At 38.2% G+C, this 26,127-nt stretch overlaps 2 protein-coding genes across 3 annotated transcripts in view; both read left to right on the top strand.

Annotated features, from left to right (window-relative positions):
- Positions 1-24,210, top strand: part of LOC127417146 (leukotriene B4 receptor 1-like) — a 186,118-nt gene extending 161,908 nt beyond the window's left edge. The window contains exons 1-2 of one of the 2 annotated variants that reach the window (XM_051656875.1): positions 20,999-21,072; positions 21,865-24,210. In XM_051656875.1, the coding sequence (XP_051512835.1) occupies positions 21,923-22,879 (957 nt within the window). In that variant the 5' untranslated portion in view covers positions 20,999-21,072; positions 21,865-21,922 and the 3' untranslated portion in view covers positions 22,880-24,210. Of the gene's footprint in view, positions 1-20,998; positions 21,073-21,864 lie in introns of those variants that run through there. The other variant, XM_051656874.1, reaches the window with a different exon arrangement.
- Positions 11,973-20,425, top strand: LOC127417150 (cleavage and polyadenylation specificity factor subunit 5). The gene is made up of 7 exons (XM_051656894.1): positions 11,973-12,210; positions 15,726-15,926; positions 17,049-17,112; positions 17,395-17,484; positions 17,684-17,759; positions 17,834-17,948; positions 20,159-20,425. The coding sequence occupies exons 1-7, from the start codon at positions 12,092-12,094 to the stop codon at positions 20,178-20,180; spliced, it is 687 nt and encodes a 228-aa protein (XP_051512854.1). The 5' UTR covers positions 11,973-12,091; the 3' UTR covers positions 20,181-20,425.
- Positions 24,211-26,127: the final 1,917 nt, after the last annotated feature.

Raw genomic sequence — 26,127 nt, 5'->3', positions numbered from 1 at the left:
AAGACCCTATGCCTTTGGGCATCATACATTATTTCACAGCTAACTAATAATACCAATTGACATTTTAAAAACACATCCATGCACGAAAGCCAGAACTTGAAACGACACTTAATGCTCAAGCAAGCCAAATTTTAACTGCAGCATGACTGTTTTTTTTTAAATGAACGTCTCCCGAACAGACATTCAAAAATCATAATTTTTCACATGAATCTACCAAGGAGGTCTATATTACCTGGAAAAATCTATCCAATAATATTTGCGATTTAAATGTTGCTTGCAATAAATTTCATTTCATCAGGGTACACGGTTATGCTGCGTTCCATTCAAGTTGGATGTGGGATATTCCTACTTGATATATCCGACCATAAATGCATTCCATTCCCCGATATTCGGAAGATGACGTTTAAGGAAACAAAACTGCAACGCTCCCGTTAGCTTAGCAGGGGTTTGACTCTCATTAGAGATGTCTCCTAGCAACCCAACTGATAAACAATGCTGCAGCGCTAGCATTTGTGCTACAGGTGTACGATTATCAAAAGAGATTATAAGGTTTTATACACCTGTTTCTGCAGGCGTTTGTTAAACAAACTTTAATATCATGTAATGTGGAAACGAACTCATTTATCGATATTACTTAATAAAGTAAATGTTTATCACTTACTTTGTATATCTCCCTGAGTGTCGAGATGTTTGTGACATCATGCCCCTACATCTCGGCGAAATCGGAGTTGAGAATTTCTGCAGGAGCCTACAAGTTGTAATTCTGACTTAAAGATGTATTCCATTGCACTTTTCCTAGTAGGAAGTTGTAAAATCCGACTTTCCGAGTTGAATGGAACGCAGCACTACTTTTCAAAACTTGATCCGACACTGAATGCTCAAGCAGCCTAATTTACACTTAAAAACTCCTGATGTTGCTAAAACAATGCAAAAAGCACTTACTACCAATTTACTTTAAGTGAAAAGTCCCCCTTTCCTGTTTAATAAATTCAATAATCACACGGTCATGCAGAACATCTCGTGTTTTTAAATCCACAAGGATCTCTTTCTCAACGGCGATAGCGGCAGTAATGACAGTCGACTCATCAGCAAGATCTCGCGCACTTCGCATTCAAATTACGTCACTTAAAGCATGATTGCATCACTCAAGGCCAGCTAGAAGGCCTCGACCGGGACATATCCTAAAGATCACACCCACCAAGAAAAAATAAATCAATCTGATTGGCTGATGAATCTGACAGTCTGACTTTAGTTGCTCATTCATTTGCACTGTTGAGGGATTTAGAAGAAATTCTGAAGGCCTGAGGGGGTGGAGCTCAAACTCGTGCTGCTTCGGCTTCGGGCTTCAGGCATTGTGAAACAGTTGTCACACTTTGCTTGTAAGCATCAAGGAATAAATTCTGACTGGATAAACTTTTCATTTTTCTCTATTTGTTTGTAGATTAATTAAGAGTGAAAAGCGATTGAAAATACATAGGCAAAAAGGTGATTGAGAATGAAAGGATGAAAAATATTTATTTATTTGGCATGTTAGGCCAGCAGAGAAGGCTTTGCTGGCCCTGAGAAATCGCCACTGTATAAATATATAAAAAAAAAATGTTTATTTGTATTGCATGTAGTTCTTTTTGTACTGTAGTTTATTGTGCGGCTGCTAATACATCGTTATTTCCTACACAAGAACAATAAATTCAATCTATCAACAGGATCGTTGTTCAATCAACACTAAAAGGTTACAGTATTTAGATACAGAGATTATGTATGTAAACTGACAATTACAAAGCAAGATTGAGCTTACTACACAATCATCTCCCACAAAATAATTGTATTTTATCCGAAAAACGGCAGCATGACATTATTATCGACTGAGTCCTGTAATACACGAGCATCCTGCTGTCTGGACCTCCCCTGTATCTGCACTCGTACATAATCTCGGTACAAGTTCTGACTAGACTCAATATATGCTTTAAAATAACCATCATTATCTATAGTTCTCAAAAAATTTCCAACTTTACAGCTGTGAAGGCACTAATAAGCTACATAGCTTTTCAGGTTAGTCTGCTCACGTTCTTCCATTGATGGATAATGACTCAACAAAATAACTAAAATGCTTCTATTTGCGATATTTGGCCATCATCCTGAAACCCATAATCATTAACAGATAGGTGAGGAAGAACAATATTGCCTCGCTATAATTCTGTGATCATTTGTTCTCAAGTTTCTGTCATTATTAATGCTGTGTTAGTACAAAACATAATGATTGTTTACGCTTAACCGGAAGTTCCACCCGCAAAGCATCATGGGATTCAGGAATATTGTGGATAGCAGTGTTGAAGTCAAGACCAAAACCAGAGTGTATCGAGACTGAGACAAGACCAAGACTTTCAGGGTTTGAGACCAAGTCAAGACATGGGCAGGGCAAGACCGAGTCAAGACCAAGACCAGACCAGTGCAAGTCCCACACTGCATGACACACTTACGATAAAATGTGGAACATGCAAACCATAGGCACTCCTCAAATTGATCTGAAAGATCCACATTCCCATAAAAACACACACAGAAAACAAATGAAGATTCCTCTTCATTCACCTCTTTTATTGCCATTGTGTGTGTGTGTGTGTGTGTGTGTGTGTGTGTGTGTGTGGGCAGGTTTTAGTGGTTTACGAGGGCTTTTTTTTTAGGTTACAAACTGGTAATTACAAGGGTATTATGCTATAAATGTGGTTTATGAGGAGATTTCTAGTGTCCCCATACTAAACTATGTTTTATTGAAAATGTAAAAATGCAGAAAGTTTTTTGTGAGGGTTAGGTTTAGAGGTAGGGTAAGGGGATAGAATCTATAGTACGTGTGTGTGTGTGTGTGTGTGTGTGTGTGTGTATCAGTGTACCATGAGAAATGTCTTGATAAAATAATCAAAAGGCATTGCAGAGGTGAATTTTATGTGTGTGAATTGTCCTTTGTTTTCTATGAGCAAACAAATACAAACAAACACTAAGGAGCTGAAATCAACTTAACCATCTTTTCCAAGTTTTACCATCCACCTAAAACAATAAATTTTTTGTGCAAGCATCGCATCAGGTTCTCTGGATGACTCTTCTCCAAGAAATCATCATTAAGTACAGAATATATCAATCTATCAATTATTCAATACTTAAGTCTTCAATTTTCAAATCTTAATATTGTAAGTTTTTTGTTGTATTTGAACCAACAACAAGCCTTGTATAAATGTGTGCAATTTGCTAACCAGGTGTTACTGGATTTCTCTGCACCATTCCTGTTGTTTCTATTCATGCACCTTGTGAGTGGGTAAAGTAGTGCCAGATCTACTTCTACTATAGTACTCAAAGTACATGTAAAAAAAAAAAAAAAAAAAAAAAAAAAAAGTGCAATGATACTTTTTGATACCTGTTTGGTTGGAAAATGGCTTTACCATGAGTCGTTTAAAGCACACACAGGTGCTGAACTTATGGTGCGTTCACGTCATGCCGGAATTACTGTAATTACGAGATGGCAGCTCAGAGGTTCTACTCGGAGCCGTTCACGTCCTCAAACCTTGTAAGTTATTAATGTCTATGCAAAGGTGAAATACAGACCGGGCCAATGCAGCCAGTGCCCAGGGGTCCTTGACCACCAGGGGTCCAGGGGGGTCCCAGACTGCAAGGTCTCCCATCCCATCAACCTTGAAAACAAATGTTTATATACTAAATATGTGGGTCCCAGAGCTTATACAAGGCCCCCTGAACAGGTCCCTGTGATTATGAGGGCCACCAGCCCTCTTATAAGACCCTTTTGCCTTCCTGTTTCTAATTAAAATTGTTTGAGCAACTCTTTAACCTATAACTCTGTACGTATCATATTTTATACATGACTTTCTAAAGCCTCTACATCACGATGTTTATGAGATGTCTACTGTCTCCTGGTGAAAATTTCCATGCTCTTCTGGAAGTAGAAGACCTTGAATTCAAGCATCATGTGTTTAATTTCATTATTTTATAGCAGAAAAAAAAGGTTTAAATAGGTTTAAAATTATATAATTTTCGGACTATTATTACATATGTTAGGCTTTATATGGTGGTGACGAGAAGGAGGGCATGACCGGGCAGCGAGGGTGCAAGGCCGACGCTGAGTCGACTAATCAGCAGGAAAGGGAGATAAAGGGGAGCCGGAGACGCCAGTTTAAGAGAGAGCCACATGCGGCTGCTGTGTGTGTCTATGTGTTCAAATTGATTCAAGTTAATTTATGATATTAAAAGTTATGTTTACTGCTCGGAAGTTTCCCGCCTCCTCCTTGCCCACCTGACCCCATTACATTGGTGCCGAAACCCGGGAAGGAGGAGGGATGCGCAGTTGAGGAGTCCTCGCCGCTGCCGTCTGGCAGAGGAGCAACCACGGCCGTCTGCCTAGGGATGGAGGGGTTGCTGCTGGCCGCCAAGAGTCAGAGAAACTGCTGCCGTACACAGAGAAGGGGATGAGCCATTCTGTCCACCAGGGGAGGAGTGAGCTGTCTTTTGCCAGAGGGCGGAGGAGTGGCTGAGGACCAGGCTAGGACGAGGAGGAGGGCGTTGCCGGGCGGAGAGGTGTGCATGACCGGTGCGGAGTCAACTAATCAGTGGGAGAGGGAGATAAAGGGGAGCCGTAGACACCAGTTTGAGAGAGATAGCCAAATGCGGCTGCTGTGTGTGTGTGTCTATGTGTTTGTGTTTAAGTTGATTCAAGTTAATTTATGACATTAAAAGTTACGTTTACTGCTCAGCTGGTTTCCGCCTCCTCCTTGCCCACCTGACCCTGTTACAATGGTTAAGCTTTATTTTTTCTATAAAAGCACTGTCGAACAAAAATGTTTATTATAATATTTGCTTGTGGGTAAGTCTTGACAGCTGGAGTTTGAAATCACGAACATTCCAAAACAGACTTATAGCTTACTTGAACATTCTGTCAATTATGTAGTCTAGGGAATTTTTGGACACTTTGAAAAGGCTTAAATGATGACTTTGCAGGGCTTTTCATTGGAGGAATGATAATGGTAGTCAAGCTTTAGGGTCATTCCAAAGAGAATTTCCCAAAGAAATGACCAAATGACCACTATTTTTGAGCCCCACACTTTTCAGCCCTTCAAAGCTCTCACAATGGATGGTTAAGTCTTTGAAGGAAATAGGGTGTAGGGATGATCACTTCTGAATGGAACACACCCCATCATTCAGATGAGTTGAAAAGATATAGCAGCGTGAGCCAGAACTGCCTGAACTCTTTGCCAAATTTCACCAAACCCTTGCATAGATACTGTAGGAGCCTACTGTATTTGTTAAATTCATCAATATTTAAAGAGTTTGAAGTTAAAGTATTTAATAATTTATTGTGGCCCCTTTAAATATATGCATTTTGTATGTATAATTTGTATTTACATTGAGTTTACATGTTGTATAACAAACGTTAAAATTGGACTTTCTCTTTAAGAACAGTGGCTGTTCAGCAAACCTGCTTCGGTTGAGTGGTTTCTTTACCTCATCCATGCTGTGTGCCCCTAACCACATCCTTCACTCTTTTAGCAATAAATGCGTTGAGTTAAGATGCGTTATTACTGAACATTACTTAACATTTATCTTGAAAAAAAATTCACAGTTTTAACACCATTTGTGGTCTTTTCAGATGGTCCTTTACCCACCATAGGCACATTTTCCAACTTATATCAATGTTAAATTAGTGATCTGGAACGATTTCACCATGCCGCAATCGTCTCCAGGGAAGCAGGCGGAGCCGCAGGAGAAATAGTCTCTGGGGGAGTGGACGGAGCGACAGGAGGAATTGCTGCTGGCGCTGGTAATGACGAAGACGAAGTGTAGAGAACCCAAGTGCAGTTTATTTAACAATCGTGAAAATCCAAAAACCCTAACCATAAACGTGATCTAACAAAAACATGAACTTGACTCGGCCTAACTTAAACATAACATAACATAACACTCTCTCTCTCACACTCACTCTCACTCTCTCTCTCTCTCGCTCTCTCTCTCTCTCACACACACACACACACACACACACACACACACACACACACACACACACACACACACACACACACACACACACACACACACACACACACACAATACTTGACAAGGGACAATAGAAAACTTGAGGGCTTAGATACAAGACATGGGAAAACAAGACAAACAAGTTAACCAATGAACAAACAGAACTATAACAAGATAATTAAACAATAAACCAATGAAAACAAGACACATGAACATGGCAGGAAAACATGAAATCACATGACAAGGAATCACATGACATGAAACAGGAACTAAACTTTTCAAAATAAAAGTCTAAGCAAAAACACAGGGAATATGTGATAGTCTCTTGGATGACTGGCACATTTTTAGACACTGTGTCAAGTTAATAAGAGCTTCAGGTTTCAAAAATGCATGCCGAGAAACATGCATACTGTATCAGTTGTTGAACTCTGTCTAGATTGTTTTTTTTTAGCACAGGTGTCACAAAGATTTAACATTCTGAACAAGTTCAGATTGCAAAGAGGGGACTGTTACAATTATTCCAGATTGTTCTGCAACAAGCAAATTTTAGCGCTTGATAAACGGCAGTGTTTTTTTTTCCTTCTGCTCTAGTGTGCTGAGGGGCCGCCGTGCTTTGTATGTTTATTGTTAGTTACGAATGTTGCCTACAATGCTTACATAAAATATAGCCTCAGCTATATTATATACAGGAATATAATTCTATTGTATACAACAAATCCTCAAAGAATTAAAATACTGTATCATATTATAATGGCTGGACAACAATAAATAATTGTTGGGTCATAAAATTAATAAATAACAACTGAATTCCAAAATGTTACTGGTTGAAGTTGTAGGTTTTGCACACCCTGTTCAAAAACATTTTTTGTATAAATTTATGTAGGTAAATAATGCTTTTTTTTATTACTGTATTGTGGAAAAACTGGAAAACATGCATTAATTATCTTCAACTAGATTTTTATTTCATTAAACATTTTGAATGTACTTGGCAACAATGGTTGATAGGATGAATTTAAAATTATGATTTAAAATACATTTTTTTAAGCAAATATTTTCAAAAAGGGCCCCCAGCTTGGTCGGTTGCTTGGGGCCTCAGAAATCTTAAACCGGGGTGCCTAGGTTATGGGGCTGCACCACCATTACTGAGAGTTGTAGTGAGACATGCAGTTGGAGTGCACTTAATAAAGTTCCAGCTGTTCAATTTACCTGTGTATCATGACAGTAAATATTCCACTTCATTGTTTTCTGTTCTATTTATTTCACTTCTGTTTTACAGAGTGAGAGACATTCCGAACGATACAGCGTGTGAGCTGTCTGAACAATTCTTCTGACCATTTTGCTAAACCGTTTGACTGCCCTGTGTCTCAATCAGCTCCCTGTATCTTGAATCAGTATATCATGAACATTCGGGCACTGGTAAGGGTACTGATCCACTGAACATTGGGACACTTATGACTCAATCACCTGCAGCAAATTAATGAGATCGCGCATTCAAGCGCAGCTGTCATTAATCAGCACAATCGCTGTATAAATGACACTATCGTTAATCAGGATTAACAGAATCAGAATCAGGATCAGAATCAGCTTTATTGCCAAGTATGCTTACACATACAAGGAATTTGTCTTGGTGACAGTACAAAATACAAAATACAAAAACAGCTGCAAGACAGATAATAATAAAAAATAAAAAATAGTTATACACATATGTACATACACACATACACATACGTAGTGCAATATAATACAAATCTGTTATCTGTTATGTACAGTGCAAATACAAATGTGTTATGTACAGAGCAAATGTTTTTTTTTTGCTGTTGTTTTTTTCAGAGGAATGAAATGGCAGAAGAGGTTGGATGTGTTGGATAAATATAAAAAAAGACTAAACTGTGTATTGCACATAGTTATTGCTTAATGGGGCAATTTAACTGTTCATGAGATGGATAGCCTGAGGGAAAAAACTGTTCCTGTGCCTGACAGTTCTGGTGCTCAGAGCTATGAAGTGTTGGCCAGAAGGCAACAGTTCAAAAAGGTAGTGGGCAGGGTGAGTGGGGTCCAGAGTGATTTTTCCAGCCTTTTTCCTCACTCTGGAAGTGTATAGTTCTTGAAGGGGGGCAGGGGACAACCATTATTCCTCTCAGCAGTCCGAACTGTCCTTTGTAGTCTTCTGATGTCTGATTTCGTAGCTGAACCAAACCAGACAGTTACTGAAGTGCAGAGGACAGACTCAATGACCGCTGAGTAGAACTGTATCAGCAGCACCTGTGGCAGGTTGAACTCCCACAGCTGGCGAAGGACGTACAACCTCTGCTGGGCTTTTTTCACAATGGAGTCAATGTGTGTCTCCCACTTCAGGTCCTGTGAGATGGTAGTGCCCAGGAACCTGAATGACTCCACTGCTGCCACAGTGCTGTTTAGAATGGTGAGGGGGGTCAGTGTTGGGGTGTTCCTCCTAAAGTCCACAATTATCTCCACCATTTTGAGCGTGTTCAGTTCAAGGTTGTTTTGACTGCACCAGACAGCCAGCTGTTCAACCTCCCTTCTGTATGCAGACTCATCGTCATCTCGGATGAGGCCAATGACAGTGGTGTCGTCTGCAAACTTCAGGAGCTTGACAGAGGAGTCCTTGGCAATGCAGTCATTGGTATAGAGGGAGAAGAGTAGTGGGGAGAGCACACATCCCTGGGGGGCACCAGTGCTGATTGTACAGGTGCTGGAAGTGAGTTTCCCCTGTCTCACAAGCTGCTGCCTGTCCGTCAGAAAGCTGGTAATCCTCTGACAGATAGACATGGGAACAGAGAGTTGGTGTAATTTATTCTGGAGTATAGCTGGGATGATGGTGTTGAAAGCCATTCACAGAGTTGTCCCGGAGCCACTCCTTTGTTATCTTGGCTGTGTGCTTGGGGTCGTTGTCCTGTTGGAAGATGAACCTTCACCCCTGTCTGAGGTCCAGAGCGCTCTGGAACAGGTTTTCATCAAGGATGTCTCTGAAAATTGCTGCATTCATCTTTCCCTCGATCCTGACTAATCTCCCAGTTCCTGCCGCTGAAAAACATCCCCACAGCATGATGCTGCCACCACCATGCTTCACTGTAGGGATGGTATTGGCCAGGTGATGAGCGGTGCCTGGTTTCCTCCAGGCATGATGCTTGCCATTCAGGCCAAAGAGTTCAATCTTTGTTTCTCATGGTCTGAGAGTCCTTTAGGTGCCTTTTGGCAAACTCCAGGCGGGCTGTCATGTGCCTTTTACTGAGGAGTGGCTTCCGTCTGGCCACTCTACCATACAGGCCTGATTGGTGGAGTGCTGCAGAGATGGTTGTTCTTCTGGAAGGTTCTCCTCTCTCCACAGAGAAATGCTGGAGCTCTGTCAGAGTGACCATTGGGTTCTTGGTCATCTCCCTGACTAAGGCCCTTCTCCCCCGATTGCTCAGTTTGGCCGGGCGGCCAGCTCTAGGAAGAGTCCTGGTGGTTCCTAACTTCTTCCATTTACGGATGATGGAGGCCACTGTGCTCATCGGGACCTTCAATGCTTCAGAAATTTTTCTGTACCCTTCCCCAGATGTGTGCCTCGATACAATCCTGTCTCGGAGGTCTACAGACAATTCCTTGGACTTCATGGCTTGGTTTGTTCTCTGATATGCACTGTTAACTGTGGGACCTTATATAGACAGGTGTGTGCCTTTCCAAATCATGTCCAATCAACTGAATTTACCACAGGTGGACTCCAATCAAGTTGTAGAAACATCTCAAGGATGATCAGTGGAAACAGGTTGCACCTGAGCTCAATTTTGAGTGTCATGGCAAAGGCTGTGAATACTTATGTACATGTGATTTTATTTATTTATTTATTTATTTATTTTTTATACATTTGCAAAGATTTCAAACAAACTTCTTTCATGTTGTCATTATGGGGTATTGTTTGTAGAATTTTGAGGAAAATAATTAATTTAATCAATTTTGGAATAAGGCTGTAACATAACAAAATGTGGAAAAAGTGAAGCGCTGTGAATACTTTCCGGATGCACTGTATAACAGATAAATGGCATAAATAAATACAAATATACTGGAGTGTATTTTAAACCTTCTTTTAACAACTCAAATATTTAAAAGATTGTTTCACTTTCATGGTAATTATGAATGAAATACATTACAAACAACATATATTTTAAAGAGAAAATAAGGCTTGGACTTCATAGTTTCACACTTGTTCTCGTTATCTAATGACTTGAGAGACTTCAGAAGGCATGGCGACCTTTCTGGTAAGGGAACACAGTGAGCAACAATGTTCCCTGGTTTTAAAAGTGCATTGTGGGATTTTTTAGGGAGCAAATGTTTCAGTGCACTGGAACGATTTTGCGAATGAGACAGCGCTTAAAATGGCCGACTACCTGATCAGTGCCCTGACTACTGAACTTGGGAACTGATTGAGATGAACCATTATTCTTTGAAGGAATCGACTCAAATGAGTGATTCATTCGTAAATCGGGCATCACTAGTTCTGATTAAGAACAGGCGTCTGAAATATGGGACACACGACATGATTGCTAAAATATAAAAATTTTCATGGAAAATGGACGCATCCTACCTAGCATGCAGCCTTCCAAACGAGACACAGCCCATGTAACTTTTACATTTTACACTAGTGATTGATGCATAAAATTGCAAGTTAGGATATAAGTAGTACATCTTCCTCTGTTGTTTCGACTTACTGAAAACAATTGTTTAAAAATAAATAACATTACAAAAGTTAGGCAACGCTGACATTAGACAACGATTGCTAGTCATATAAAGTCAAACAATGGAAACTATTATAACTTAGCTAGCAGGTTTAAAGATTGGCGTTGTTCCCAGCATAAATTCATTTTTTTCTATTGTCCTTCCTTGACATTTAAATTGAAAGCACTGCAGTACCACAATCCATAATAAAATGCCACATTAGAGTGGCTAATGCTATCTAGCGAACTACTGCACTAAGAGAGCTACATGGCTAACTATCGGTCCAATAAAATATCTTACCTGTCAAGCAAGAAAACTTCATCTCTGGGTCGGTTGTCGCCACCTCTAAAAAAGCGATGTTTCGTGTTTTATTATCACTGGCCCTGTCGCTTTGCCTTTTTGCTTGCAGACTTTTCTCGGTTCAAGGTTTCTTTATTTTGAAAACGGGTGATTTCCTAGAGGGTTGCCTTTTTGAATGATCCATGGTCAATGTCACTCATTTGTTGTGGCTGCAGCTTTCAGCTTCAAACTAATACCACACCTATCACTGCACATATACACACGCTGTAGTAGCTCTGGACCTTCTTTTCTTTATTTACAGACATGACATAAACACACAAGGACGACTGACGGTATGCAATTTCTCGCCAAATCCATACCGACAGCTATAAAGCTCTCATTATTAAAGGCTTACCATAGTGAATCGGGGCAAAAACATGATTTGGAAGATAGATTGTTGGTGTACTTACTCATTAATTAAATCTTGTTCATTTCTAACAACAACAACAAAAAATCTTACATAGTGTAGTTTAAACCAACAAAATAAGTTTGTAAAGAAAAAGCTTTTTTTTTTTTTTTTTCATATTCAGTTACACCAAAAATTCAATTTCCATAAATAAAGACAAAATTGGGATTCACATAACATTGTATAATTTCAGGTCAGATGTGAAACAAACGCAAGGAAGGCTTTCAGGCTTTTCTAAACAAAAAGAGTAATTTATGTTAATATCGTCATGTTTATGTTAATACTAAGTCTTTTGAGAGTGCACTTATTGGGATAAAATCTATGAATCAGCTTTTGTAATTTTCTTTCACTTTATTAGTTAAAAGTTGTTTATTATTTTCAGAGCTCCAGTTCAACGCTGACCTCGCACAAAAAGAGAAGAGCCGTAAAGCGACACGCAAGGTCGTAAAATAGGAAGGAATCTAATGTCCCGGATGTGCTTTCACAGCATTGCCGTGTTTTCATCGAGCACCAGGCTGTGCAATTCAGTCCGACTAATATCGTAATCAGCGGTAAATTAAGTGAATAGTGCAGCGATTCAGCATATATATTATTCGTCAAACGATGTCAGTTGTACCTCCTAATCGACCATCTACCGGCTGGCCCCGTGGAGTAAATCAGTTCGGAAATAAATACATTAGCCCACCCGCTAAGCCGCTCACCCTCGAAAGAACCATCAACCTGTGAGTAACACTTACTAATATAAAGATAAACAGGAATACTAAGAGTGCATTCAGGTTTATTACTGTAACTAACGCGCATGGATTCCAGTGGTGCATTAAAGCTGCGTCTCGAATCCCGATGTAATAGTAATAGTTTGGAAAATCTGTGCAGAGCACGACGCGCGGTTTTCACAGTGCTGCGTGTATGTGTAACAATACGCTGAACCTTATTTCAAGCCCAAATCCACCGTACTCATATTCACATTGGTCTGGATAAACTAGGCGTTGATCTGGCACATTTGCTACATGTGCAAGAAATACTAGGATGTGTCTTGTATACTTGATGTGCAGAATTCCTTGTCCTCCTGTTTACTTACTGTTGTATTGTTTTCGAGAGCGGAGCAGTCATTATAACTTTTATATGCTCCAAGTTATTTAAAATAATCTTTACATTTCATAGGTCAGTGCACGTTTTCCCCCACTTTTGAAACCATTCCTTCCTACACACTTGATTGTATTTGTTGTGTTTTGTTCCTTCCTATTGGCACAAAAGGCTACTGCTGTTTACAAAGGCGAGGGAAGGCCTAGTGAGCAAGACTGGAAAACAGTATCAACGAGATTTCATATATTTCATTGTATTTATGCAGTATATATAATACAGTTTTCGCTTTCAGTATATCTGTCATTTATGTTAATAAAAATAGCGTCCCTTTTCTGAGAGATTTGTCATGTACGGAAGCCCTGAACCGCAAGTTGGGAAAAAAAAAAAAAAATACAAATAGTGTCTCAGTTCCTTCCTGAGCCTAAGTCTTATTTTTTTTTTCTCTCTCTCTTCCTAAAATGTTTTCTTTTTTTTTTTTTTTTTTTGTCTTCAAAAAAATGCATGTGATACCAACCTTGGCCACCAGGTGCCACTATCAGTAAACATGTAATCTTATGCTTTTAATGCTTTCTTTGTTGCTATACAGCTGAATAATACATTTATTCATTATTTAAGGGTTTGCAAACCTTTATCAAGACAAAATCAAGTTACATATGTTTATGGCATTCGTTGTCGTGTAACAACTGCAGTTATTTTTTTGTTTGAAATTGTTGGTCTTTCTAAACCATCTATAACCTTTGCTCAGTGTTACATGGTGGAAGCGAAGGAATGTATTGAGGAAAACAGGAAACATGGGGAAATTATTATTATGTCTGTCCTTTTGAAGTGTTAGGGGTACATCTGGTAATGTTAATATTGTTGTAAGTAATCTAATTTCTAAACGAAAAGATCATTTATAAATTAAATCCTCGTGACTGAACGGGGATGTCATGTCAAAATCAAATCACTTTATTGTCACACAGCCATATACACAAGTGCAATGGTGTGTGAAATTCTTGGGTGCAGTTCCGATCAACATAGCAGTCGTGACAGTGATGAGACATATACCAATCTACAATAACATCAAATTAACACAGCACAATTTAAACATCTGATATACACATAATTACACTCAACAATATACAAATAATAACAAACACTTTACAGTATACAATATGCACTATATAGATACACATTATTCAATAAAAATATATAAAAAGTATATATATATGTATATATACAGAATGTACAGTATTGTACTGTATTGACATTCAGGCTGTCGGTTGATAGTCAGTTGTTAAGAGAGAATATAATATAATAATAATATAATTTATGACAGTCCGTTGTGAGATATAAAAGTAAGGGTAATAAAGTGCAGTGCTGATGTATTTGATCGTGGGAGATCAAGAGTTCAGAAGTCTGATTTTAGTCTGATGTGCAGACTTTCATGGTGGAATTTAATTATAATAATATATTTTAATATAACAAGTTGTCTATGCTTTTGAAACACACTGTCTACTGCAGAAGTGAAGAGTTCCAGATGAAGAATGTCAAATAAATATTAAAATAACAATTCCTTTAATAATTATAAGCACAAAACACATAATTTATAAATACATTGTAGCCTATATGCATCGTTGATATATGTAACACCTGATAACAACATCAAACTAATGTAACCTGATTTTGTCTTGATTAAGGTTTGCAAACCTTTAAATAAATAATAAATGTATTATTCAGCTATATAGCAACAGAGAAAGCATTAAAAGCAAGAAAGATTACATGTTTACTGATAATGGCACCTGGTGGCCAAGGTTGATACAGCATGCATTTTTTTGAAGAGAGAAAAAAAATAATTTTAGGAAGAGAGAAAAAAATGTAAGACTTAGGCTCAGGAAGGAACTGAGACACTTTTTTTCTTTCTTTTCACCGTAATTTTGTTTTTCCACCTTACGGTTCAGGGCTTCCATAGTCATGCTTGTGGGCAGGGCCCTGCCGAACTGAAGAGAGCCCTTGAGATGGATAGTGAACTTTTTATTTTCTCTTTTATCTTGTATTTCAACAAAAGCTTAAAAAAAAAGTGATTGTTAACAATGAAACAGTAATTTGACAATAATTTAAGATTAAATTGTGTTATTCTATAATTATTGTGTTTAATAATAAATATTGTATTGTGTAATAATAAATATTGTAGTGTAATATTACAGATTGTATGAATAAAAAACAAATTAATCAATCCTCAATCTTAAGTTTTTTGCTTCAGAACAATATTGTGCTTTACTCATGTGTAAGCTCATCCTTTGAAATTATAATAATTTACAAAAACAGTACAGAGCTTTAGTGATCTTGTGTTTCGTCGCCCTGCGGATGGCACTAAAACCACTGAGCAACGGACTGTCTCCCTAACTTTGTGTTTAAAATAAATAGCTTGTGTTGTATCCCTCACTCATTCATCCCTGTATAATCGCTGGAGACGGCTGAAGACTTGACTACAGTAGTAACATGAGCCAGCAAAGACTCACATGTTAGATTAATGCACATAGACACGGAGATTATTGACACCTTGGATATTGAAAATATCAAAGACCTTTATTAGCAATACCCCTGAGTGCAAGGCCACATTTGGGGTCTTCAAGTAACAGGTAGGACATTTCTTAATAGCTTAATATTTTAGAATATGGATTAATTTTATTAGCTGTTTTGTTTGAACAATAATTATATTGTGTTTTGTGGTTATTTCTCATTCACACTGACATGAAAATAGTTTTGAACTTGGTAGAATGCAAATGCATTGGCTGACATATTGAATGACTTAATTGCTGGTGAAAACATACCATTTGCATTTTGTGTGTGTGTGTGTGTGTGTGTGTGTGTGTGTGTGTGTGTGTGTGTGTGTGTGTGTGTACGGTAATAGACATGATCCCCAGGGAGACATGGTTCTCTGATGCCCTCGTTGCACATACAAGATGTGTATATCATCTGCCTAAACTGCAGCACCCCTTGCCAAAAATGTGTTCCCGTGCCTTTGGTTGTTTATTCAGTTTATGTCCCTGTGTACTTTATTGTTTAGCACTGCAACACCCCAGTTTCCCCCAATGGATCAATAAAGTTTAGAATATGAAGCTTCACGTTACTCTTCAACATTATGATGGATTCCCCCCCCCACCCCCCGCAGATACCCACTAACAAATTACACATTCGGCACCAAGGAGCCGCTGTATGAGAAGGACAGCTCAGTGGCCGCACGCTTCCAGCGGATGCGGGAGGAATTTGAGAAGATCGGCATGCGGCGGACAGTGGAGGGGGTTCTGATTGTGCACGAGCACAGACTCCCTCACGTACTACTGCTGCAGCTGGGAACCACCTTCTTCAAACTGTACGTAAACAGTGGCTGTTTCCACTCATTTTATGTGTCATTCACCTTATTTTTCAATGTAAATAGGGCATGCCCATATCAACCATGAATGTGGACTTCTTCCGATAGAAGCCACCTCCTGTTATTTCAACTATACAAAAATACTCATTTGTGCTGCTTCATATTGCAGTCTGGCAATATATGCCATCAAATTGTTACCATTCATTATTATTTTCATAAACGCACTGGTTCGGAGAGCATATAGTTTTACTGTTTGTCACATTTTGGCATTGTTTCATCACGCACTGTTGCATAGGCAGATGACTGCTAGACCGAGGAAATACATGAGAGATCAAGCTCTGAAATAGATAGTCCTCAGCTCCTTTGTCACAGCTACCACAAACATAACACAACCAGGAGTGAGAGGGAGAAAAGGGGCAGAAAGCAGCTGGGAAAGTCAGCTCAACTCGGTGTGCACTTCTATTGCTTCTTCAAATTTCATTGCACCAAAACTGCATCTTTTCATCTTGGAAAACATCATCTTGTCGGTAAACATTCTCTCTTTCTTAGCGGTGTATAGTAAACAGACAAGCAGAGCTCGCATTCAGCCTGGCTTATGAAAAATCACCTTTTGGAAGTAAATAAATGCATCATCAGAGGTTATGCAGATACATACATTATAAATGGATATGCTCTCAGTTAAGTAAGAAGCAGATTTTATTATCGTCTCTTCAGTAAAACACAGCAACAACAAGTGAATTATCTACTTTTCTTTACTATATATGCTGATATTAGAAAACGATCCTACATTAGCATATTCTGCTGTACATCCTGTGGTTGTGTGATCGTTTATAAGCACATATCACTAAATTCTAGAATTTTTATCCTTCAAGTTATTTACATTGCAGCTAATGACTGCTAAACTTTGTTGCACTTGCCTGAAATGCAACCGCTTGCTTCTCCATTGCGATACAAGGTGGGTACGTGAACATAAATATGCACCTGTGATAAATACAAATTGAAATGGACTTGTCCTCCAATCTTATTCTTTTTATTTGTTCATAGTGCGTTTGTTGAAAAAGTATTGTCTTATGTTAATTAATACAGTTGTAAGTGGGTTGACAGCTGACATTGTGTTTACAGCCCTGGTGGTGAATTGAACCCTGGAGAAGATGAGGTGGAAGGATTGAAGCGACTGATGACAGAGGTATTGTTGCTGGATTCAGTATTCAAAACGGTGTTGATAGTTACTTAAAGTGGCATTTACAGAACTTTTTTACTACAATATGTTAACATCAAGCTAAGGGGTAGTGTGAAGGCCTCCTAAATTTCAATCACCCTAGTTGACATTAGAACATTCAAGAAAAGTTTCAGAGTTGAGATAAATCATCATAATATTTTGTGTAACATGACTTGCCATATTATCTATCAAAACCAGCTGGGAAAGATTTAAGTTACAATGCAGAATAATTCCTAAATCTGTTGTCAGATTTTGGGGCGTCAAGATGGAGTGAAACAGGACTGGGTCATTGATGACTGCATTGGAAACTGGTGGAGACCGAACTTTGAACCACCTCAGGTACATAATCTAGCCTGTACTTCCTGCTTCAGACAAACACATACTAGAGCTTAACACTTATACTATATTTCCTTGTTTACTTTCTAGCACACTGAATCAATAGAGTGAAATGTATCTAATTCTTTTTATAGTTGGATTGAGAATAATTTTACAATAAACAATCAAAATAATTTTCTGCAAGTCTCATTTCTTTCCACAGTATCCCTACATTCCAGCACACACCACTAAGCCTAAGGAACATAAGAAGCTATTTCTAGTACAGCTGCAGGAGAAAGGTAGGGCAAAATATGTTGTTCACCCAATGCACTGTTGTTAAAGCGATTATACCATTTAATTTGTGTGTCTTTAGCATTGTTTGCTGTGCCAAAGAACTATAAGCTGGTGGCCGCCCCCTTGTTTGAGCTTTATGACAATGCTCCTGGTTATGGCCCTATTATATCCAGTCTTCCACAATTACTGAGCAGGTGAGACATTATTATTTTGTGCAATTAAATGCTATTTTCACTGTATTGTACTTGCCATTCAACAAAATGAGTGCACCCCCCAATAAGGCATGTTTTCCATCAAATTTGTATCTCTTTGATGGGTGAGTCATGTACTTGGACACTGATTGCAGCAATTATGGGGCTCTATTTTCATGAGCATGCAAAGCACTACATGCAACAACTGTGTGCAACGTCTTTTTCAATTTACATGAGAACGCTAATTCTAATCCAGTTTTCGTGCCAGCGCAAAGCACAAGTGGGTGTGGGTGGGAGTGTTTACGCTATTGTAGGTGTATGCACACAAACTTTGGGTGTATAGTATGATAATGAAGTGGCGCAAAGTGCAATTTGCTATTTTCCTGAGAAATAGTTTGTTGCGCTATGACGTTTGAAAACCACGTCTTAGCGCAAAGTTTAAACTCAATTCCTGCATTTTCAGTTCGGAGATTCCACCAGCAGGTGGTAATAAAGTTCATGTCCAAACTCTGAAAATCTAGTGGAGCATCAAATTATGTCCCTGACAATCAGAGTTGTAGCCGTCTTATATGAAACAAAAATGTATGAGATTTGTTTTAAACTATCTATAGGTCATGGTTTATTTTTCAGTTATTAATATCATATTTAAATTTACACTTGTATTTATGGTATAATTTGTTGGCCTTATGGTATTTTTCCACCTGTTGTCATAGAGTGATTTTAAGTCATTGCAAAACGGGCTGGTGGAATAAGTTAGAGAACGTTTGGAATTGGTAGGCTCTGATTTTTTTGACCACTTCGTTATTTTGATTATATTTTCGTATTCTTTTGAAGTATACTTTCAATTTAGAAATATTTTTGGTTTAATTCTTTCATGTTTCAATAAATTAATTACATTTTTCAACCGGTAGAAGTAAAGTGCGTGCCGATACAATCACTTTTAATACTAGCCATGATTGTAGATGAAAATGATTCATTGTGCTTACATGCTCTGTAATTTAATGCTAGCGCTCTTAAAATAGGGCCCATTATGTTTGTTATTCTGGGGTTCTTCTAAATGAAGCCATAGGCCTCTCGCGATTATTACATAATTGCCTGATCATGATTATTTAATCTAGCTGCGATTTTTATCCTGAAAAGCACATGAAGACTAACTGCTTCTGAAGCATTCTGATACGTGCGTCGTCTGCGGTGGTTCGCGCTAAACCTTCGCCAAATTACAAGCAAGGATTTTGATCATGAGTGCAAAGCGTGTTCATGTAATGGCAAATATTCTTGGTTGTTGCGGGTTCATGCACAGTGTTAATGACACGCAAGGACACAGAGGAGATAGCCCCTTACTCTATTCCTTTGAAGATGATGAAACATTTTTAAATGCACACAGAATTGCAAAGGTCTTAATGCGAAACAAAGGCTTGTGGGTTTAATCGGAGAGCTTTAATATAAAGTGTGAAAGTGAAGAATTTAGGACAGAAATATTTTACTACTACATAATAAAAAATATTCAGGTTGGCTTGGTTTCAAAAAACAACAGTGTAAATGTAAAGTTGACCAAAAAGAGACATTAAGAGTATTTGGAAATATTTAAAAATGTAAAATATTATTTTTCATCTCATTCTACCCCTGTGCAATAGACTTAATCCCAATTATTTTTATGAACATTAATCATCAGCCAAATTTCACAATCGTGACACCTCTGCCAACAACAATCAATCTTCTGAAATTGATCAAATGTCAATCTGTAATTGATAAAATCAAACATGTTAAGTTTTTGATGCTTTTACAGGACAGTGCCATCCAAGTTGTTTTGTAATAATTTTCATGTCACTGGCACCTATTTTAGTGTGCTTGTTTGTAACTTTAGTCATTTGATGCATTGCTGTGGACCGGAGTGTATAAGTGTTTTCCACATAGGGAAAATGTTTTCTCTTTGTATTGATAAAATTGTATAAATGACTTTTTGGTGTCATTAGTGAAATTGGAGAAATTAGATCACTCTTATCTGTCAGTATTGCTGGAGAAATAGATTACATGTCTTTTGTCCAAAAAAAAAAAAAAAAAAAATCACACCATAATTTTCATGGGACGTACTTAAGGTTATCATATCACTGCAATTCAAGTTCCAACTTATCATAACGGAATATAAAGTTTTTTTTTTTTTTGCCTGTTGTAGTTACTGGTTAGCAAGAATTCAACCTACTTTCCCTTCACAGGTTTAATTTCATCTACAACTGAGAGGCATAGGGTTATGTCATGACCATGGGCTGTCTCTGTGAGTGCAGTCTGACTGGAAAATGAGGGGGCGACAGATGAAGTGAAGCTGATCGTGTGATTGGAAGGTCCACTGAGGTTTACCAAACCTCTCACTTCCGGACCTAATTACTTCAATTGCTCTCTTTTTTTGTCTCCTCCATAGATGCATTGCAAGTCTATTGTTTTCACTGAGTAACTTCATTTTTATGTTTGATTAGTAAATGAAGACAATGTTTGAGTTTTTTTTTTTTTTTTTTTTTTTTAAACCTTGTATATTTGTCAGTTCTTTTTATAATAAATGTTTCTCTTGGAGATTATGTATGTTTCCTTGATTTAATTTAAAGTCTATATTATTGATATTGTATAGTTGCATTTTTGATATGTTATATGGCAGTTCATGGTAAAAGACATTGTTTCGGTTGAGCAGTTTAGTTTTTTTAAATGGTGAAATTGAATAGAAAATTGTTTCTTTATGTGGAACAAATCTCTCTTGTGTGTTCATCTTCTGTTTAATTAAATCATGATGCTTTGCATGAAGTGGTTGCTTTGCTTTAAAACTGGAAATTATTCGGTCATTTTTTGCCATTTGCAGCTGATATTTATGGTCCATCTGAAATCTTTTTTTAGTGATTGTTAACTTCTCTTTTTAAAATTGTGTGATAACACATCTAGTTTAGTTGTGTTCTCACCCCAAATCATCACAGACTGTGGAAACTTAACACTGGACTTCAAGCAACTTGGGCTATGAGCTTCTCCACCCTTCCTCCAGACTCTAGGACCTTGGTTTCCAAATGAAATACAAAACTTGCTCTCATCTGAAAAGAGGACTTTGGAACACTGGGCAACAGTCCAGTTCTTCTTCTCCTTAGCCCAGGTAAGACGCCTCTGACGTTGTCTTTGGTTCAGGAGTGGCTTAACAAGAGGAATACGACAACTGTAGCCAAATTCCTTGACACGTCTGTGTGTGGTGGCTCTTGATGCCTTGACCCCAGCCTCAGTCCATTCCTTGTGAAGTTCACCCAAATTCTTGAATTGATTTTGCTTGACAATCCTCATAAGGCTGCGGTTCTCTCAGTTGGTTGTGCATCTTTTTCTTCCACACTTTTTCCTTCCACTCAACTTTCTGTTAACATGCTTGGATACAGCACTCTGTGAACAGCCAGCTTCTTTGGCAATGAATGTTTGTGGCTTACCCTCCTTGTGAAGGGTGTCAATGATTGCCTTCTGGACAACTGTCAGATCAGCAGTCTTCCCCATGATTGTGTAGCCTAGTGAACCAAACTGAGAGACCATTTTGAAGGCTCAGGAAACCTTTGCAGGTGTTTTGAGTTGATTAGCTAATTGGCATGTCACCATATTCTAATTTTTTGAGATAGTGAATTGGTGGGTTTTTGTTAAATGTGAGCCAAAATCATCACAATTAAAAGAACCAAAGACTTAAACTACTTCAGTCTGTGTGCATTGAATTTATTTAATACACGAGTTCCACAATTTGAGTTGAATTACTGAAATAAATGAACTTTTCCACGACATTCTAATTTATTGAGATGCACCTGTATTTATTGTGTGTGTGTGTGTGTGTGTGTGTGTGTGTGTGTGTGTGTGTGTGTGTGTGTGTGTGTGTGTGTGTGTGTGTGTGTGTATGTATGTATTCATTCATTCCCAGTTAGCGGGTAGTTAGAAGAGAGCATAGTATTGAAGAGAAAACTCTGCATTGTCAGATAATGGTGAAAATCATGGACTGGCTCAACGCAAGCATCAGCTCAAAATCTGTAGGTGATCACATCTTCACCAACAGTACTATTGACTCGAGAAAGATAGTACCTGCTGTAGTTCTGGGTCTGTGCTGTTTTGTGGGTTTGCCGAGCAACATCGCAGTGATCATCAGCATTGCTCGTGAGTTGAACAGAAATTTGAGCTTCACCTTAAAGTTAATGGTAAACCTTGCCGTCTCTGATGCCTTGACCCTCAGTTTGGCTCCTTTCGGAATGTATGGAATACTCTTTGGGTGGACTCTGGGCATTTGGTCTTGCAGGATCCTGTTTTACTTGGGTTATAACAGCATGTATGTCAGTGTTTTTACAGTCACTGCAATGAGTGTACATCGCTACAACAATGTCATCAAGTCAAAGATCACTAACAGGATAATACTGCAAAGACTGGAAGAGAGCCGCAGGTGGTTAAAGTTGACAGACCTCTGGATTGTAGCCTTTGCTTTTGCCCTACCAGTGTTATTCACTAGAGGAATTAAAGGCAAGAATGGATTGCTAAGGTGCCAGAGGGCAATGGAGACACCACATGAAGAAGTAACTGTTCTACTCCTTGAGATCATGTTGGGGTTTGTCATCCCACTTTCAGTCATGCTAGTATGTTATCTCTGGTTGCACAAAGGGCTGAGGCAAACAGCTAAGAGTTCAAAGGGTTACAAAAAGAGACTTGTGATCAGCATTGTTGTGGCTTTCTTTATTTTTTGGACTCCTGTGCACGTAATCAATGTGTTGGATATAATGACTACCATCACTGAAATGTCTAATTCATATTTATATAATCAGCTGAAGTCCTTCCGTAGAGTGTCTGGTGATACCAGTAAGACGCTGGCTTTGATAAACTGTTGTTTGAATCATTTTCTCTATGCTAACTCTTCAAGAAATCTCATGAAATGTCATAATAGAAAGAAATGATTGAGATGTTCCTTTCACAATGTCTAATCTGAGAATGGTTTCCATTTAAATGTATGCCCTACCAAAAGCTCATTAGTTTCTTGTCCTCCTTGTGTTGATAGATAAAATATACTGGTAATGGCATTTGACACCTTTTGCTCTCCATATAGGGATACTGTATTTGCCTTCATTAATGTGTAACTTACCAATATTCTAAATAATAAATTGTGATACTGTAAAATTAACCTACCAAAAACATTATTTTATAAAGTAACAGTATGTCTTAAGATTGGTATTGATTTTTAACCCTCAGAGACCCAAGCACTGACATTGATAATATTCTTTTTTCATCCTTGAAAGTGTTTTTAGAAAGCCACTGATTATATATATTGCTTAAAACAAATGTAGCAATTCTGTTACACTTGGGTTTAAAAGGTTAAATAAAGTCAAACTACAGTATATACTGTACGGCACTGGTTCTCAACTTTTTTACATTTTTAGCATTTTCAGTAAGTTGAATTATAAAAATGATAATAATCTACTTTAAATAATTTTAAGAGATCTTGAGGCCCCCTAGTGGGTCCTGGCCCCCTGGTTGAGAACCAGTGCTGTACAGGGTCCCCACAGTCATGGAAAACTTGGAATTATCAAGGAATTTTAAAATGAGGATTTCCAGGCCTTTAAAATTCATTGAAATTACTTAAACAATCAAGGAAATGTCTATAGTGAATATACAGTTTTATAGTTATGCTCTCTCTCAAATATTTAATTTGCTAGAAATTGCTCTCTGTGAGTGCAATCTTTAGAATAAAATAAATAATCCTTATTCAGTCAGTCGTCATGAATGACTGGAAAAAATGTGGGGGAAAAAATCTAAGAAATTCAATGGTCAAAAGGTGTGGGAAACCCTCATCTTTCAGATGAGACGTTGAACCGAGGTCCTGACGCTCTGTTGTCATTAAAAATCCCAGGGCACTTCTTGTAAAGAGTAGGGGTGTAACCCTGGTGTCCTGGCTAAATTCCCCCATTGGCCCTTATTCATCATGGCCTCCTAATAATCCCCATCCATTAATTGGCTCTGACACTCCACTCTCTCCACCAACAGGTGGTGTGTAGTGAGCGTACTGGCACACTATGGCTGCCGTCGCATCATCCAGGTGGATGCCGCACACTGGTGCTGGTTGAGGAGAGTCCCCTGTTCACCGTGTAAAGCACTTTTGAGTGTAGTGTCATAAAAAGCATTATATAAACATTAATTAATTCATATAATAAAACATATTTTTTTAAAATGTTAAATGAAATAGTTTTTCTTAAAAAAAAACAAAATGTGTATTTGTAAATGCATTTTATAAAACGTTATAAAACACTTTTATACTATATTTTATACCAAAATCACTTGTACTAGTATAATTTTTATTAATAACATTAACAAACAGATAATTTATCTAATATTATATTATTACGTAATGTACATTTAAACAGTTTTTGTAAATAGAATTTGTTGTGAAACTTTTCATTCATTTATATAAATTCACATTTGAATGTACTGCACAAAAAACTGATATTCAATATCATTTTTGCTTATTTATTGATGAAAGTTATCATAAAGTGTTAATAAAACATGTTCCTGGGGTGATATTTTGAGCTGTGTGTTTTGTGTAGGTGAGCATGCCATATGGTCAATGCCCAGTTTATTGATTTGTTGACTGCTGTGGGAGGAGTTATCTCAAACTGCTGTAGCTTATATATTTTTTTGTCTAATGAAAAAGAAAACACATCATTGCCCTGCCAGTAATCAAAATCTATATTATTATCATGATGAAGCTCAACTTAGACTTCAATTCAACATCTAACAACACTGTGTTCAGCACAGACCGTATGACTCCTGCTGTATTTCTGGGTCTGTGCTGTTTTGTGGGTTTGCCCAGCAATATTGCAGTGATCATCAGCATTGCACAGCACAGAAATTTGAGCTTCACTTTAAAGTTAATGCAAAACCTTGTTCTGTCTGATGCCTTGACTCCTTGTTTGGCTCCTTTTGTAATGTATGGAATACTCTTTGGGTGGACTCTGGGCTTTTGGTCTTGCAGGATTCTATACTTTTTGGGTCACTGGAGTTTGAATGTTGGTGTCCTGACTGTCACTGCAATTTGTGTGCATCGCTATCACAACGTCAAGTCAAAGGCCACTAACAGGATGATACTGCAATGATTGGAAGAGAACCACAGGTGGATACAGCTGATTGCCATTTGGGTTGTAGCCTTTGTTTTTCATTAACAATTTTATTCATTCAAGGACTTGCAGTCAAGAATGGATTGCTAAGGTGCCAGAGGTCAATGGAGTCACAGTCTGTAGAAGTAACTGTTCTACTCTTTGAGATCCTGTTGTGGTTTGTCGTTTCCATTTTTGGTCATGTTGACATGATATCTCTGGTTGCACAAAGGGCTGAGCCAAAAAGCTATGAGTGCCAGTGCAGTTAGAACTCTAAATGTGCCAAGGACAAAAGTTAGGGGTTACAAGAAGAGACTTGTGATCAGTATTGTTTTGGCTTTCTTTCTTTTCTGGACTCCAGAAAAGTTTGCAAGTTCGAATCCAGGGTGTGCTGAGTGACTCCAGCCAGGTCTCCTAAGCAACCAAATTGGCCCGGTTGCTAGGGAGGGTAGAGTCACATGGGGTAACCTCCTCATAGTCGCTATAATGTGGTTCGCTCTCGGTGGGGTGTGTGGTGAGTTGTGCATGGATGCCACGGTGGATGGCGTGAAGCCTCCATATGCGATGTGTCTCTGTTGTAACGCGCTCAACAAACCATGTGATAAGATACACGGGTTGCAACAGACGCAGAGGCAACTGAGATTCATCCTCCGCCACCCGGATTGAGGCGAGTCACTACGCCACCACGAGTGCACTGGGAACTGGGCATTCCAAATTGGGGAGAAAAAGGGAAGAAAAAAAATGGTCCTGAATACACTTACTTAGGTATGTGTATGTCTTAAAGATCTCAGTGTTTCTAATTACTTGTATAAATAACTGCATGAATCTTGTCAAATTAAAAGAAAATACATAACTTTGGGCAATGTCTTCCTCTGCGATGTTCTAACAACAGTACATATGTACAGGGTTGGGAGGGTTACTTTTGAAATGTATTCCACTACAGATTACAGAATACTTGCTGTAATATGTAATTTGTAACGTATTCTGTTAGATTACTCAAGGTCAGTAACGTATTCTAAATACTTTGGATTACTTCTTCAACACTGGTAGATTTTTTC

The sequence above is a fragment of the Myxocyprinus asiaticus genome, chromosome 26 (assembly GCF_019703515.2).
Source record: "Myxocyprinus asiaticus isolate MX2 ecotype Aquarium Trade chromosome 26, UBuf_Myxa_2, whole genome shotgun sequence".
Lineage (NCBI taxonomy): Eukaryota > Metazoa > Chordata > Actinopteri > Cypriniformes > Catostomidae > Myxocyprinus > Myxocyprinus asiaticus.
Note: the sequence above shows the minus strand (reverse complement) of the source record. Positions and strands in the feature narration are given on the sequence as shown.

Bases quoted from the DNA above. Each gene is read 5' to 3' on its own strand.
- LOC127417150 (XM_051656894.1), top strand. From the start codon at position 12,092: ATGTCAGTTGTACCTCCTAATCGACCATCTACCGGCTGGCCCCGTGGA. The intron at 15,927-17,048 runs GTACGTAAACAG...TTGTGTTTACAG, and splicing joins GGAACCACCTTCTTCAAACT to CCCTGGTGGTGAATTGAACC. The intron at 17,949-20,158 runs GTGAGACATTAT...TTCCCTTCACAG, and splicing joins CTTCCACAATTACTGAGCAG to GTTTAATTTCATCTACAACT.